General features: G+C 51.3%; 1 protein-coding gene across 7 annotated transcripts in view; it reads right to left on the bottom strand.

Annotated features, from left to right (window-relative positions):
* BCAS4 (breast carcinoma amplified sequence 4) overlaps positions 1-13,805 on the bottom strand; it is a 56,613-nt gene extending 42,808 nt beyond the window's left edge. For 2 of the 7 annotated variants that reach the window (XR_009740575.1, XM_061437959.1), the window contains exon 1: positions 13,622-13,805. Coding sequence is in view for 6 of the 7 variants with exons in the window: in XM_061437959.1 (XP_061293943.1) it covers positions 13,622-13,711 (90 nt within the window). In the remaining variant the exon portion in view is untranslated. The remainder of the gene's footprint in view (positions 1-13,621) is intronic. The other 5 variants (XM_061437960.1, XM_061437961.1, XM_061437964.1 and 2 more) reach the window with 5 other exon arrangements.
* Positions 13,806-16,404: the final 2,599 nt, after the last annotated feature.

Raw genomic sequence — 16,404 nt, 5'->3', positions numbered from 1 at the left:
CAGCTAATACATCCTGAAGCCAGCGTCCGACCTCTCTGACTTCAGAAGCTGGTAAGGACCAAGGTGCTCTCTGGGGAGGGGGAAGGTGTGCCCGCCTTATGCTTCCTGTCAACTACGGCCACGCTCACCCCCCCACCGCCTCCGCCTGGTGCCCAGGGGGGTCACAAAGCAGCAGGAGGGGAGTGAAGAAATGATCTGCTGACTGCCTGGTCAGCTGAGCGAAGAACAGGCCCTAAGACATTCCCAACCAACAGGGGAGGATCGGCCACCCCACTGTGCCCCACAAATCATTCACCGGACAAATTTCTCCCAGAAAGGGGCCCCAGAAATACGATTCCTGCAGGCTGAAACCCACATGCCTTTTTAACCCAGCCCATAAGCAATATGAATGCCCTCACCATCCTTTGCAACTCCCCGGGCAGAAACTGTCCCACTCTGAGGGGAGGGAAGCAAGTGGTTCCTCTTGAAGTGACATTCAGGGCTTGACCAGTGGGGATGGCAGGTGGGCATTTTTTAATAAGTGTGAATTACAGCATTTACTGCCTTCTTCCACACCCCCTGATTTCTCCCAAAGTGCCAAGCCAAGCTTCCCAGCCGAGTGTGCCAAAAACCGAAAAGAGGCTGGCCCTGTCCACCAGTGACTGGCACAAGAAACACAAAAAGATCCTCCGCCATCTGTTCTTCTCCAGCGCCACAAGTGGAAACTCCACTGTCCAGGTGCTCAGGCCAAATACTTGGGAGGATCCTTGGCTCATCTTTCTTTCCCACCCCCCGCCCCCGACCCTATCCATCTTCTATGCAAACCCTCTCAGTTCTGCCTTCACAATACACCCCAGATCCAACCACTCTGGTGCAAGGCACCACTCTCCCTTGCTGGGACCATTGCAGTAACCTGTTACTCACTAGTCCCCTCCTTCCTCTTTTGCTCTCCTTCAATCTGTTCCTCAGAGATTCTGTTAAAGCCAAAGCCCTCTTCAGCTCAGAATCTTCCACTCTACCATTCTCAGCCACTAGGATGGCCACGATCACAAAAATGGCAAGTGACAAATGTTGGTGAGGATATGAAGCAACCCTTAGCACCTACTGGTGGGACTGTGAAGTTGTGCAGCTGTTTTGGAAACAAGCCTGGTTTGGAGACCAACCTCTAAAGGTTAAACATAGAGTTACCCTATGACCCAGCAATGTACCCAAAAGAACCGAAAACAGAGGTTCTTACAAAAAAAACCTTTTACATTATTCCTAATAGCCCACAAGTAGAAACAACTTGATGTTCATAAACTGATGGATGGGCAAACAAGATGTGACACGGGCACAGGGTGGAGTACTGTTCAGCCATAAAAAAGAATGAAGCTCTAATACATGCTACAGTGTTGATAATCCTTGAAAATAATCCTTACACGATTCCTTTTATGTGAAATGTCCAGAGGCGGCAAATCCACAGAGACAGAAAGTGCGTTAGTGGTTGTCTCCCCATGGAATCGGTGGGGGATCGGGGAGGGGAGCAGGGAATAGTTGCTAATGGGTGATGGAGATGTTCTGGAATTAGGTTGTGGTGATGTATGCACAACCATAGTGAATATACTGAAAACACTGAACTGTATGCTCTAAAATGTAAACTTTATATTGCATGGATTACATCTTAACTTTGACTGGATCTTCCACCTCAGTCAGCAAACACCTACTGGAGGCCTCCCCAGCCCCACACCATCATGACCTCATCACTGACTGCTCACTCCCCGCCACCCACGCCAACCGTGGTCCTCACCCCAGGGCCTTTGCACTTGCTGTTGCCGTCACTGGCAAAGCGCATCTCACCCTTCCTTCCAGCCTGTGCCCATATGCTTCTCCTTTGTGAGGCCTTCCCTGGTCTGTGGCTTTCCTGCCATGCCCCATCCTGCGCCAGTTTCTCTCTCTCTTTAGCCTGTATTACCATTTACTACATATTTCACTTGTTTGTTGTCATCTTCCCTCAACAGAATGAAAGCTCCTGGTGAACAGAGGTTTTCGTTTCATTTACCTGGGTGCCCCTAGGGCCTAAAATAATGCCTGGCACATAGTAGGTACTTGTGTTTCCTAAGATAGCCTTCCAACTCTCTCCATGTCTTTTCGCAATATGACCTTGCCCCTCTGCCCATGGGGAGGCAGCATCATTCCTTTCCACCCCTGAACTAGCCTGCGACTTGCTTTGACCAATATAATGTGGAAGCAACACACTGCTCTACATTTGACTCCGAGACTAGAGGCCCGGCAGCTTCTGGCTCACCCTCTTGGAAGACAACAGCAGGCAGTCCTGGTCTTCTGAGAGGCCTCGGGGGAGAGCAGTCCCGGAGAGTGAGAGGCCGTGGAGGAGAACCGAGGCACCCCGCCTGCCAGCACGAGTGAGGCACGACCGCCCGACACGACTGAGGTCACGTTGGACCTTCGGCTGCCGCGGACCCCAGCTGTCTGCAGCCACGTGAGGCAGCCCACCCAAGGCCACAGGACAGAATGGCTCAGAGGAGCCCGCCAACCCGCACAATCATGCACTCTAAACGGGGGTCATTTTTATCCACTGAAGTTGGGGGTGGTTTATTACCTGGCAACCGGTAACCAATATAATGCTCAATGAATATTTGTTGCAAGAAAGAGGGGAGGGAAGAGAAAAGAAAAAGGCCAGAGGAAGGAGGAAAAGTGCTCTCTTGGAAGAGGGACGGCCCGAGAACCGCGGCCTCGATGAGTGGTGCCTGAGTCCCGCTCTCCCATTCCTGGCTGCGAGGTCCTAACTATGCCTCTGACCATCCCTGTGCCTCAGTTTCCCCATGTGAAAGGGTGTGTGTGGGGGGAACTCCTCAGACTTTCTCTGTCTTGAGCTGGAAGCTGAAGAGGGTCTGGTAAGTTCTTTGTCTAGGCTACTCTTGGCAAGATGCTCCACCCACACAGGGGAGGACTGTGACCCACTAGGGTCTCCAAACTCAGAAAGAGACGGAAGCCAGGCAGGAAATGAATACTAGGGAAGGAAGCCAAGCTTACGATGCTGTTTTCCTCACATTGCTTATTTCAGTTTCCCACTTTTGACAGAGACTTTTTAGTTTCCTCTGAGAAACAGCAGCATCACCAGCATAATAAATGGCAGCTGACACTCAGGCAGGAAGACAAAAGGGACGGGTGGAGACTGTGGCAAACAGAGGCCCCTGACCCCATCTAAAGAGGACAGCTGCTGCTTGGTTTGAGCGGATCATTCCAGGTGGGAATGCACCAAAACTGGTTTTATTCAAGATGAACGGTGATAGAGGTCTTTATACAAACTCTCCCAATTTGCAAATGTTGACAACTAACCTAAAAAGCTAAAAAACACTGTGACAGTCAAGCTCTGGGAGATGGCGAAGGACAGGGAAGCCTGGTGCGCTGCAGTTCAGGGCGTTGCAAAGAGAAGGACACGACTGAGCGGCTGAACAACGATGGCCAAGCAAGCCTCACTGCAAGCTGAATGCGGCCTTCACCCCTCTGGCTTATCAGTCTTTAAAACACAAACATCGATGAAATGTCCAGAACAGGCACATCTTTAGAAGCAGAAACTAAACTAGGGGCTTCCTGGTGGTGTGAGAGTGAAGAGGGCCAGGGTTTCTTCTGGGGACAAAAAAAGTGTTTTAAGACTGATTGTGGTTGACAGTTGTGCAACCCTATGAATAAACCAAAAGCAGTGAAATTACTGAAGCCTTTAACCGTGTGGGTCACAACAAACTGTGGAAAATTCTTAAAGAGATGGGAATATTAGACCACCTTACCTGCCTCCTGAGAAATCTGTATGCAGGTCGAGAAGCAACAGTTAGAACTGGTCATGGAACAATGGACTGGTTCAAAATTGGAAAAGGAGTACGTCAAGGCTGTATACTGTCACCCTGCTCATTTAACTTATATGCAGAGTACATCATGTGAACTGCCAGGCTGGATGAAGCACAAGCTGGAATCAAGATTGCCGGGAGAAATATCAATAACCTCAGATACGAAGATGATACCACCCTTATGGCAGAAAGCGAAGAGGAACTAAAGAGCCTCTTGATGAAAATGAAAGAGAAGAGTTAAAAAGCTAGCTGAAAACTCAACATTAAAAAAACTAAGATCATGGCATCGGGTCCCATCACTTCATGGCAAATAGATGGGGAAACAATGGAAGCAGTGACAGATTATTTTCTTGGCCTCCAAAATCACTGCAGATGGTGTCTGCAGCCATGAAATTAAGATGCTTGCTCCTTGGAAGAAAAGCTGTGACAAACCTAGATAGTAATATTAAAAAGCAGAGACTTTGGCAACGAAAGTCCATCTAGTCAAAGCTATGTTTTTTCCAGTAGTCCTATGTATGGATATGAGATTTGGACCATAAAGAAAGCTGAGCGCTGAAGAATTGATGCTTTTGAACTATGGTGTTGGAGAAGACTCTTTAGAGTCTCTTGGACAGCAGGGAGATCAAACCAGTCCATCCTAAGGGAGATCAGTCCTGGGTGTTCATTGGTAGGACTGAAAGTCCAATACTTTGGCTACCTGATGTGAAGAACTGACTCGTTAGAAAAGACCCTGATGCTGGGAAAGATTAAGGGCGGGAGGAGAAGGGGATGACAGAGGATGAGATGGTTGGATGGCATCACTGACTTGACAGACATGAGTTTGAGCAAGCTCCAAGAGTTGGTGATGGACAGGGAGGCCTTGTGAATTATATCACAATAACACTGCTTACACACACTCTCTCTCTCTCTGTGAGAATCCTTCCAGAAAACACAAGGTCCGCTCGCCCAGGACAAGGCCGCTGAAGATCTACACCTTTTGTCACAACATTTTTAGAAAAGCCAGACGTTAGGATTTTTATGTGAAAACTCCACTTTTTTTAGGGCTGGCGTCTACTTAGCATTTTACAAATCAGATCACTGGGCCAACCAGAGGACACCCACGTGCAGCCAGACCAAGTCTGGGGGGTGGGGGTGGGTTCAGCTTTTGCTTGACACTTGGTGCTTCGCCTGACCTTGTCCTCTGTCCCCCAGCCAGGCTGGGCCACAGTCCACGAGTGCAGGATGGGGGTGAAAGAGAGCCCGGCCCAAGGACTGCGAGGCCTGCCCACACCCAGGGCAGGCAAATTAGGAATGCCGCCTCTTCTCCAAAGGCATTCATGGCGGCCCCTTCAGACGGCAATGAAAGCAAAGGTCTTTAGCAGAAGCAGTCTCGTCTCCGTGCACAGGATGAAAGGGCTGGACTGATGTCAGAAAGATCCTGGGAGCTGGGGCCAGCCACGAGTGAAGGCCTGGAAAGAGCAAAGGAAGGAACTCTCCTTCCTTGCGCTGGAATCCCAAACCCAGAGGGGCTGGCCCATCAGGTGATAATCCACTTCCCAAACAGGAGACGGGGAACTCCTTCCTCCAGGCCCCCAAAGCAGCCCAAGTAAGCGTTCCCATCCCCAAGGGACCCTTGACCTTGAGGTCTAAATGTCCAGAAGGGCTATTATTGCCATGACCCTGACAAAAAGGTTAATTTGGCAACAGCAACTAAAAGAAACAAAAAATTTTTTTAATATTTATTGATTGATCTTTAGCTGCATTGGGTCTTAGCTGTGGCACACGGGCTCAGTTGCCTCGCAGCATGTAGGATCTTAGCTCCCTAACCAGGGATCCGACCCAAGTACCCTGTGTCAGAAGGCAGACTCTCCAACGCTGGACCACCAAGGACGTTCCCCTTAAATTTTAGAAGTATGTATCCTTGGACCCTGTAAATACCCCATTGAGGTATTTATCCTCCAGACATATTTGCACAAACGCAGAATGATATAAGTACAGAGATACTCATTGTAATAGACTTTGTGACAGCAAAAGGAGAGGAACGGTTACCTAAATTACCATTCAGACCGACAATGAGATTGTTTGGCGGCTAGAAGCAACTGGCGCGCTCGCTGTGCACTCGCAGGTAAAGCTAAGGCACAGCGAGTGAAGACCGAAAGATGCCGATGGGGCGGGGACGTGGGCGGGGCCGTGGGCGGGGACAAGGGGCGGGGCCTCGTGGGCCCATAGGCCAAGCCCGGCAGGGCGGCGCCTCACGCATCCCTACGCGGTCACAGGGACCTTTGGATTCTGTACCATGTGCGCACATTTTTTATTTTTAAACAAAACCTATTTAAAGAGAATCAACTCTGGGCTTCTCTAGTGGCTCAGTGGTAAAGAATTCACCTGCCAATGCAGGAGTGAAGTGAAAGTTGCTCAGTCGTGTCCGACTCTTTGTGACCCTATGGGCCATACAGTCCATGGGATTCTCCAGGCCAGAATACTGGGGTGGGTAGCCTTTCCCTTCTCCAGGGGATCTTCCCAACCCAGGGCTCGAACCCAGGTCTCCCACATGGCAGGCGGATTCTTTACCAGCTGAGCCACCAGGGAAGCCTGATCCAGGAAGATCCCACATGCCGAGAAGCAATGAAGCCCGTGTGTCACAATTGCTGAGCCTGTGCTCTGGAGTCTGGGAGCCGCAACTGTTGAAGCCCACGCACCCCAGAATCCGTGATCTGCAACAGAGAAGCCACCGCAAGAGAAGCCCGCACACCACAGCCCGAGAGGAGCCCCCGCTCGCCACAAGCCGAGAAAAGCCTGTGTGGCAATGAAGACCCAGCACAGCCAAAAATAAAATAATAAATACAATTATTTAAAAATCAAAACTCCAATCCACTTAGAGGAACCCACAGGCCAAATGTCCACCACATTTGCCCCAAGGAATCAATTCAGATCCTGAAACAGTTTAAGAGAACCGGGGGCTCATGTGGACCATGCAAGGAGCAACTATATTTTGCAAACCAAAAACTGGGATCTACGGTTGGCCTCATGTACACAGATAGAGAAAGTCAGCCCTGGACTTCCAGGCCTCCAGGAGGTCATGCTAGTGAGAAGAACTCACCATCTTCTGCACAAGTGGAGGCTGAAACCACCCTCCTGCAAACACAAAGTAGAATTATCAGTGCCTGTCCCACCCCCACTCCCACCTGTTCAGAGAGCCCTGCGGGTGGGCGCGCCTTCCTTGCACTCTTACTTCCCAGCACCTGGTTCGGAGTCCACACCCAGTACCGGTTCTAGAAACACCTACAGAATGAATAAATGGATAATCGCAGCTAATGCCACAGACCACTTACTGTGGGCCAGACTCCGAGCGCACATCACCTCACCCAACCCCACAGCTCGGGAGGACGGGCAGAGGGGGCGCAGGGCTGAGATCCGAACCCAGGCCCTGTGGCTCTGGAGCTGACCTCGCACCACGCAGCCTGACCAGGGCAGGGGTGCTGGTGGGGTTGGGGGGCACACATCTGCAAAGGATGCTGCTTCAATGGATATGCGAGGAGTCACTAGCCGGTGCTGTAGACACCGCAGCAGGCAGGATCGAAGGGTTTTCTGCCCTCTGCGAGTGGCAGGGAGCCAGCACCCCAGGCCTGTGGCAGGTCCCGCTTGCAGGGAGGCGAGCTGTGAGCTACCCACCAGGCTGACCATCAGAATCTCCAGAGAGGGTTTACAAGTCCAGATCCCCAGGCCTGGGGTGCCTCCTGGGTGCCCCCAACAGTCAGCAGCCACGGGGACTTTCCAACAGACAAATCAGTCTTGGTCACCCCGGGCATTTCAATCCTGCTGGAAAGCTTCCAGTATTCCAGTGCCCAGGAGGTGCCCACTCCAATGAAATGAGGGTGTCAGGGGTGGGAGGCAGGCAGCAGTTCTTCTCGTTGTTGGTGGAGATCACAGATGAGGCTGATGTGAGGCGCAGGTTGGGGACCACGCCCTACACCAGGGCTCACACCTTGGCCATACTCCACCCCACCCCCTAGAGACAGGTCTATCTTAATCTCTTATTTATAGGAGCATGAAATAAGTGGTTTCCTTAAAGTTTTTATTTACACCACATACACCTCTGGGCATCTTCTTTTCTCCCCTGGCTCCAGAATGGTGTGTTCAGAGCGGCTCCTGCTGCAACCATGAGGTCTGCTGTGCAGAAGCATCCCTACGTGACCAGCCTGCACGGGTGGGTACCAGGGTTACTTCCCACGTTTGGGACTCTGTTTCCAAGCTTCTTGGTTAGTGCTGAGAATCAGCAGACTGGGAGCTTTTAGCCACGGTTCCAAGGTGACCCACCCCCAAAACCCAGATGTCCTGTAATAAGAGACTATTCAGAGTCGGGAATGGGTCCTTCCACTGCTGGACAGTTCAGCCTGGGGAAACATGAACTTTCTTCTGAGAAACACTACCCTTCTCCAAGTGCCCACTTTGGCCTTGACTCTCACACCCCCGAAAGCTCTGATTCAGGGAGCCTGGCCAGCTCGTCCACCTGGATGTCCACATCTGTGATACCCCTGCGGCCACACCAGCCCCTCCAACTCGTTCTGGCACTACACTAAGTCCACAGACCTGATCCTGTCTTTCTCCTGCTCACATCCAGCTTGGCTCTGCTCACAGCTCCATCCATGACCCCTTAGAATCGAATTCCAGACTCCTCCCTTTGGGCCCTGCCCACTCTCTCCTTGATCACTGAGGTCCGCCTACTCGGGCACCTCCTGAGTCATCATCCTTCCTTGCTTCTAGCCGCACACGCAATGCCAGATCTCTGCCTGGTGGTTCCTTCCAGTCCTCCCTGTGTGTCTCCATCACAGCCCCCAGGTGTCTCCGCTGGGGCATATACCACCGTTCGCTACTCTGTAGGATTGTTCCTCGCCAGCTCATCTCCTGTGCTTGAGGGCAGGCACTGCATCCATCTCGCTGGCCTCTCCCCTGTGCCTGGCACACTGTCTGGCCCGCAGCAAGTCCACCATAAGGATCAGAGGACTAAACTAACCCAGAACTATATCTCGAAACACAGTAGACTGTGCCCTGGAACCCACCCACAGAGTTCTAATCTGAACATCCAAAGTTTGAGAGCAGAAAGGGGACTAGTAGGTCAAAAGAATAAGACACATGCCAGGGTTCCCAGAGGCACGTGGCGCCTACAGGTTGGACCCAATAAACAGTCTCTGCTTCCACAAAGAAACGGTCTCTCCTACATTTTGTCTTGAGACCCAAGGGCATTTGGGGCTAACTCATGTCTTCCTATTTCAGTCCAGACTCCTGGTTTGGAGAAACAGTTTCCTCTCCTCTTATCATGACTATAGAACGTCACAGGTTCAAGCACACGGGTAAGTGGTAACTGATGCCAGCTTCAGTAGAGGGAGACAATAAGGAGGGGTGAGGACCGTGGCAAACGGGACCACCACTAGGAAACTGGGACCGAGGATTTCCAGACTGTCCGTTATTTTAAACAAACAGGAAACTCAGATTTTTTTTTCATGAATATTCTCCATTTAAGAACCCCTTTGGAAAAAGGGATTAAACAACAACAAAAAAAGAGCCCCTACGTGAAGCGAACCAATCATATCAGAGTTCTGGATTCAGCCCCTGGGCCACCAGTTTGCAGCCCAGGACCTCATTCACGGGTTAACTCTCCCCTCTCACCTCTGCCACTCAGGCAGAGCAAGTGTGAGCAAATGAAGTCCTTCACTTCCTTCCAGGCAGACCATGAACCCCATCTGTGGGCCAAACCTGTCCTGCATCCCAGCACAGGAACCAAAGGGAACTCTGAGTCTTGTCACGAATTCCCCCCTGGATGGGTATCAGGACTCAGCCATCCAGGAGAGCCCCCAAGAGGCAAACATCTCTTTCTCTCCCTGCCATCTTAAAGCAGATTCCGGAGACCCTGCCTGAAAGTTCCCCCAAAAGAGGAAGTTCAAATCAGAAAGAGAGAGAAAGTAAACCACAAAAAAGTTGGTTGGACAGAAAAACCCAAAAGCCCTAGAAAGAGTGAAATGTTCCCCGGTCAACTGGTCAACATGCAGCCCTTCAGCGGCTCCTCCGTCCAGGGAGGCAATGCAAAGTCCTCTTTCTGGTCCTCTCACTGGCCCCACCCTGCCCCACTGCCCCACCTTCTACCTGCTGTTCTTCTCCCCTCAGGATTACCATGCTTCATCCCACCCCAGGGCCTTTGCAAGTTCTGTTTCCTCTGCCTGGGACATTTTTCTCCTCCCTCTCAGGCTGGTCAACTCCTATTCATGCTTCAGAGCTCAGCCTAAACTGATGTCGCCTCAGGGAAGCCCTCCCTGACCACTCCCAGACAAAGTGGGGGTCTCTCTGCTACTCAGCCTCCTGGATCTCTGTGCTCCCTCTTCCCTGCAGATTCCTCAGGGGTTTGGAGAGGCTTTCCCCACCCAAGTCTCCCAGATACTCTCTACCACATCACCCATGCTGCATTCCCCATGGCATTCATCACAATCCAGAGGTTTTGTGTGTTACACGTTTACTGAGAGTAGGGCCATGAAAGTGGGGGGCCCTTGTGTGGTTCACTCCCAGCAAACAGCAGGGGTTTGAGGTGTTGAAGGACCCACCTCCCTAGGAACTCCAGGGCACCCCCAGGACTAGAGTCTGAGACTCCGACTGGGCTGCTACAGGAGGCTCCAGGCACCCAGGCCTGATCCCAAACCAGGCTTCCCTTTCCCAGCTCATTAGCCCATCTCTACAAACAGCTGCAGCACGGGGGAACTGCTAATGAATTAAGCTTTAAGTAGACGCTGCAAGTGACTCCACCCGGGCCGTTTTTGCTTCTTTTGGTAAATAAACTTCAGCAAGAGCCTGAAGTGCCTTTATTGCCGCGTGGAGCTACGGGGAGTTCAGCTCTTCATTACAGCCCTTACAAATGAGCATGAGCCAGCTCATGTCTGAGTTAGAGAGAGCCCCGGGTGAGCAAATGAAGTGAATGCATGCAGCTTCTCCTGGAGGCTGTCCCTAATCAGACAAAATGAGGCTGAGGCCCTGGGCACGATGACATCTTGCTGCTGAGAGTAAGGTGGACAAAGAACAAGAAAGACGCTCAGGTTACTTAAACCCTTAAGCAGGTACACAGCCTCAATGCCCATGCCTGGGGGCGTGGTTCAGAAATTACCAGATATCCACAGGATGTTGCTTATTTGGTGAGGGCCTCAGGTTTCACAGTTATGAGGCTGACATAGCAACATCCTAGCCACTGGGTCACTGCCAGGATTCGATGACACAGTCCATGAACAGAGTTCAGCATGCCGCTGGCACATAGTATATGCTCAGAAAATAGGAGGGATTATTATGTAATGGTAGTCATGTATGGATGTGAGAATTGGACCATAAAGAAGGCTGAATGCCAAAGAATTGATGTTTTCGAACTGTGGTGCTGGAGAAGACCCTTGAGAGTCTCTTGGACAGCAAGGAGACCAAACCAGTCAATCCTAAAGGAAATCAACCCTGAATACTAATTGGAAGGACTGATCCTGAAGCTCCAATACTATGGCCACCTGATGCAAACAGTCAACTTACTGGAAAAGACCCTGATGCTGGGAGAGACTAAACACAGACAGAAAAGAGGGCGACAGAGATGGTTGGATGGCATCACCGACTCAGTGGACACGAGTTTGAGCAAACTCTGGGAGATGGTGAGGGACAGCGAGGCCTGGCACGCTGCAGTTTATGGGGTCACAAAGAGCTGGACACGACTTGCCAACTAAACAACATTAAGTAATGGCAGGACACTAGGAAGGTGAAGAACGATGAAGACCTACACTCTCCAGCATGGAAGCCGCCAGCCCCTCACGACTACTGAAAGTGAAAGACGCTCAGCTGTGTCCGACTCTTTGCGACACCATGGACTGCACAGTCCGTGAAACTCTCCAGGCCAGAGCACTGGAGTGGGGAGCCTTTCCCTTCTCCAGGGGATCTTCCCAATCCAGGGATCGAACCCAGGTCTCCCACATTGCAGGCAGATTCTTTATGAGCTGAGCCACTAGGGAAGACCGTTACGACTATTAAAGGCTTAAAATGTGGCTGGGCCACACCTAGGTGTGTTGTAAGCGTGATATTCCAAGCCTGGTTTTGAAAACTTAGTCCAAAGAAGAAAATGTAAAAATCTCATTGATGGAGAAGGAGATGGCAACCCACTCCAGTATTCTTGTGTGGACAATTCCATGGATGGAGGAGTCTGGTGGGCTACAGTCCACGGGATCACAAAGAGTCAGACATGACTGAGCGACTTCACTGGCACTATAGTTTACTCATTATTCAAACTGTCCCCGAAAATAAGTGTGCCTTGAATTAGAAAAAAAAATAAAAAAAACAAAAATATCATTGAATTCTTTTTACATTTAGAGACATGCTGAAAGGACATTTTGGATAGTTATTTTAAATATATTGAAACTTGTACATCTTAACCGTACAGCATTGTATGTCAATTAGATCTCCATAAAACTGGGAAAAATATATTGACAATTTCACCTGTTTCTTCTCCCTTTTTGTATGGCTCCTAGAATATTTAAAGTGTTAAAAAAATAAAATTATTGGCTCATATTTGGCTCAAATTATATTTCTATTGGACAGCTCTTACATTCTGACATGGAAATATGTCCATACTATTTTTTAAACTGAGATAGAATTCACATACTATAAAATTTAACCTTTTAAAGTGTACAGTTCTGTGGTTTTCAGTGAATTCGCAAAGTTGTGCAACCATAGGCAGTAATTCCAGAACATTCTCATCACCCTGAAAAGATACCTTGTGCCTTATCATTAAGTCACTTCCTATTTGTCCATGCTATTTTGAATAACGAAAAGCAAGTTGCAGAACAGTATTCTAGTACCAAGCGGGGTTTTTGTAAAAACTAATTAGGTGTAATTGTTAGTATACATGCCTGCCTACATTTGTAAATGCATTTTTAATGTGCTTGGCACGATGTACACCAAACTGTGGAAGATAATTATCTCTGGGAACCAGAACTGGAGTGCGAGAGAAAGACAAAAGGTGCTTCCTCTTTATTTTAAATACTTGCGTAACACTTCTGAGATTTTAAAAGAGAATGGGTTGACTTTCTGGCCCTAAATAACTCCGGGTGAACTTGGGTAAACAACTTTTTCATGGCACTGTCAACATACTGGCTTCAGCTGGAAAATAAAGAATCCAGCGTTAGATCTACTTTTTATTCTGTGCTTTTAAAACAGCAAGAACAGCCAGAGATGAGGTATTTTTCCTCCTAGCAACAGAAGCGGACCGAGGCCGGGTGCGTCCTCACAGACGCAGCCTGCCTGCCTCCTGCGGGAATCTGGCGTCAGCTCAGAGCCGAGCAGGCCGAGCGCGCGGGCAGAGGCGGGACCAGGGCTCGGCCGCCCCGAGGGCCCGGGTTTGCAAAAGGCATCGGCTCTCGGCGCGCCTGCCTCTGGCATCCCGGCGGATGCCGGTGAGGGCGAGGAGCGGGGGTGGAGAGGGGAGAGGGGATGCTCAGGTAAGGATGGGAGGCGAGTCTGGGCCCCTGAGAGCCGTGTTGGCTGGAGGACGGGGCGGGAGCGACCTGACGCGCATCTCTGGGTGACCCTGGGCAGCCACCGCGCCACCGAGGAGGAACCCCGGGGCCCCCCGTGCGTCCCCGGAGCCCCAGCGCCAGGTACGAGAAAAAGCTGCGGGGAAGCCCAGGGCCGGGCTCAGCGCTCAGGGGTACCCCCACCCCTATTCGTCCACTCCCCTGCTGGGGCGCGCGGCCCTGGACGTCCCCCCTCCCGCAACCCCGAGACCCGCCTCCCCCACTTCCAGCCGCGTCCCCTACCTCGGCCCCGGGCTCGGGGGTCAGGAAGACCGCGAGCTCGCGCGCCCCGCCGCGCACGGGCTCCGGCCGATCGGCGTCCACGAGCAGCATCACGAGCGCGGCAGGGTCCGGCCGGCGGAGGCTGCCCGGGAGCCCGACGCCTTGTCCCGGCCTCGGAGCCCCGCCCCCGGCCCGCTGCACGCCCCGGGGCCCGCCTGGCGGAGGCGGGGCCGCTGCGCGCCGAGCAGAGCGCCGGGCCGAGTGGGCAGCGCCGCCCAGTGGCGCGCGCGCTCCCTGCGCCGGGCCCCCGCACCACCTGGCAAACCAGCGTCCCAAACTCGCTTCCAGACGGCGATCACCGGGGGCTCCTTTAAAACGCCCCACGTCCAGGCCACACACAGTCTCTAGGGCTGGAACCTGGACATCTGCATGGTTTGATGCTCGCCAGGTGATTCTAACACACCGCTGAGTTTGAGAACCGTGGGTACAGACTACCCCGTTGCATTGAAATCCAGTGGAGCAGCGGGTCCCAGCTCCCATAGCACTTTAGAGTGGACCGGGGAGTTTGTTGAAGGAAGGAGAAGGGGACAGAGGATGGGACGGTTGGAGGGCACCACCGATTCCTCAGAGTTTGAGTTTGAGCAAGCTCCGGGAGTTGGTGAAGGACAGGGAAGCCTGGCGTGCTGCAGTCCATTGGGTCGCAGAGCGTCAGACACGACTGAGCGACTGAACTGAACTGGGAAGTTTCTAAAAGCCCGGAAGTCAGACCTCACCCCAGGCCTATTCAGGCAGAATCTCTGGAGGTGGAGCTTGGGCACCAGTAGTTTGTAAAGCTCCCCGGGTGGTTCCAGCGTGCATTCAGGATAGAGAACAGCTATCTTAGAGGAGCCTTTCATTTAAAGACCACCCCTCCCCCATCACCCCGCCCACCAGGCCTCTTCTAGGACAGCAGCTTGTTTGCGCCTGGCTGACAGTCCTAAAAGTTAGGGAAGCTGGTGTAGCGATCCTCTTCCTCCCTGGGGCAGATTTTAAAGTAAACTCCACATGGAATCCTTAAGCACACTAAATTTGACCCCCACCCCCTAAGAGGCTAGTCTAGACTCCTTAGAGGCTGAAGAGGGTAGGGTCCAAAGCAATGCTAAAATTGTTCAGTCGCTCAGTCTTTGCGACCCCATGGACTGTAGCACGCCAGGCCTCCCTGTCCATCAGCAACTACTGGAGCTTGCTCAAAACTCATGTCCATTGACTCGGTGATGCCATCCAACCATCTCATCCTCTGTCGTCCCCTTCTCCTCCCGCCTTCAATCCTTCCCAGCATCAGGGTCATTTCCAGCTCTTTGCATCAGGTGGCCAATGTATTGGAGCTTCAGCTTCAGTCCTTCCAGTGAATATTCAGGGTTGATTTCCTTTAGGATTGACTGGTTGGACCTCCTTGCTGTCCAAGGGACTCTCAAAGAGTCTTCTCCAGCACGACAGTTCAGAAGCATCTAGTCTTCAGCGATCAGCCTTCTTTATGGTCCAACTCTCACATCCATACATGATTACTGGAAAAACCATAGCTTTGACTAGACGGACCTGCTAGTGAGTCAAGTTTTTAAAAATGTAAGGAGGTATCCAGAGGTCTAGCAGTCTAATTTTTCCCATGATTATTTTTCTTTTAAAGTGTTAATTTTTTTTTAATCGGGCTTGGCTTAGGGCTAAAATAAGTATACAGGATTCCCCTTATCTCCATCCTGTTAAATCTGAATTTGTATTTTATCCGACAAGCTTAGGTAGGGGGGCCGTGAGCGTAGGCTTGGTGTGTCTTTTGGGTAATCCATCTTCCCCCTTCCATAGCTGTCCACTGCTAATTGCTTTACACCGCCGCCCAAATATCCAGGCTTTCGGGCCAGAGGAATATTCTGGAAAATTCTTGGCCAAGACTTGGGCCTCAGGTGCTAAGGAAAAGGATTTAATAGAAACTCACTGAACCTGTACTTGGACATTCATTGCTGTCCTGAGGCGTCTGATGCCCAGAGCTCTTCTGCATCACGCAAGACAGCCAGGAGCCCAGCTCTGACCCTCACCCCTGCGCACGGAACCGGCTTCAGATTAGCCAAACAGGCTAAGAGCAGCAAACTTCCCCTGATGGAGGAATCTCAAAAACATAATGTTAAGAAAAAGAGAAGGAAAAGGGGCGGGGGGCGGGAAGCAAGTCGCAGAAGGCTCTGTAGGGCACGCTGCCATTAACATAAAGTTTTTAAAACACGCGAAACCGCACTATATATTGTTTATGGATACAGACATATGGAGTCAAAGTATAAAGCTGTGCACGGGGGTGCGGCGCCACATTCAGGAAACTGGTTACTTTGGGGTGGCAGGAAACTGGAGGGTACGAGAGGGGTTTCAATTATGTATTCCTCGTGTTCTATTTTTTCCGCTGATGCTTGTTACAGTATTTAAACTTTAAAGATGCCCAATATGACTCATTGGAGAGGGAAAAAAATAGAAAAACCAAAACCCTAGGGTGTTAGCTAAAAATGCTGCCTACCCCGACCCCCTTTTCCTGGAGATGGGGTGTCGGGGGAAGAGATCCGCGCTCTGCACAAGCGTCATGGGGATTCCTACCCTGAGCCAAGTTGGCTTGCCAACAGGCACTTTTGCTTCCAGTCTCCCCCCCGCCCCCCCACAATGTAATGATGCCTTAGAAACATTTTGCTTAAAATGCAGCTGCCCGGAGCCCCACCCCAGCTTTCGGAGTCGGAGTCTTTGGGGAGAAGGGGCGCTGGGCGGGGGCACTCTGGAAAGCTCTGCGGTTGCCTGTG

The sequence above is a fragment of the Bos javanicus genome, chromosome 13, assembly GCF_032452875.1.
Source record: "Bos javanicus breed banteng chromosome 13, ARS-OSU_banteng_1.0, whole genome shotgun sequence".
In the NCBI taxonomy this organism is placed as follows: domain Eukaryota; kingdom Metazoa; phylum Chordata; class Mammalia; order Artiodactyla; family Bovidae; genus Bos; species Bos javanicus.
This window is presented reverse-complemented; position numbering and strand designations above follow the sequence as displayed.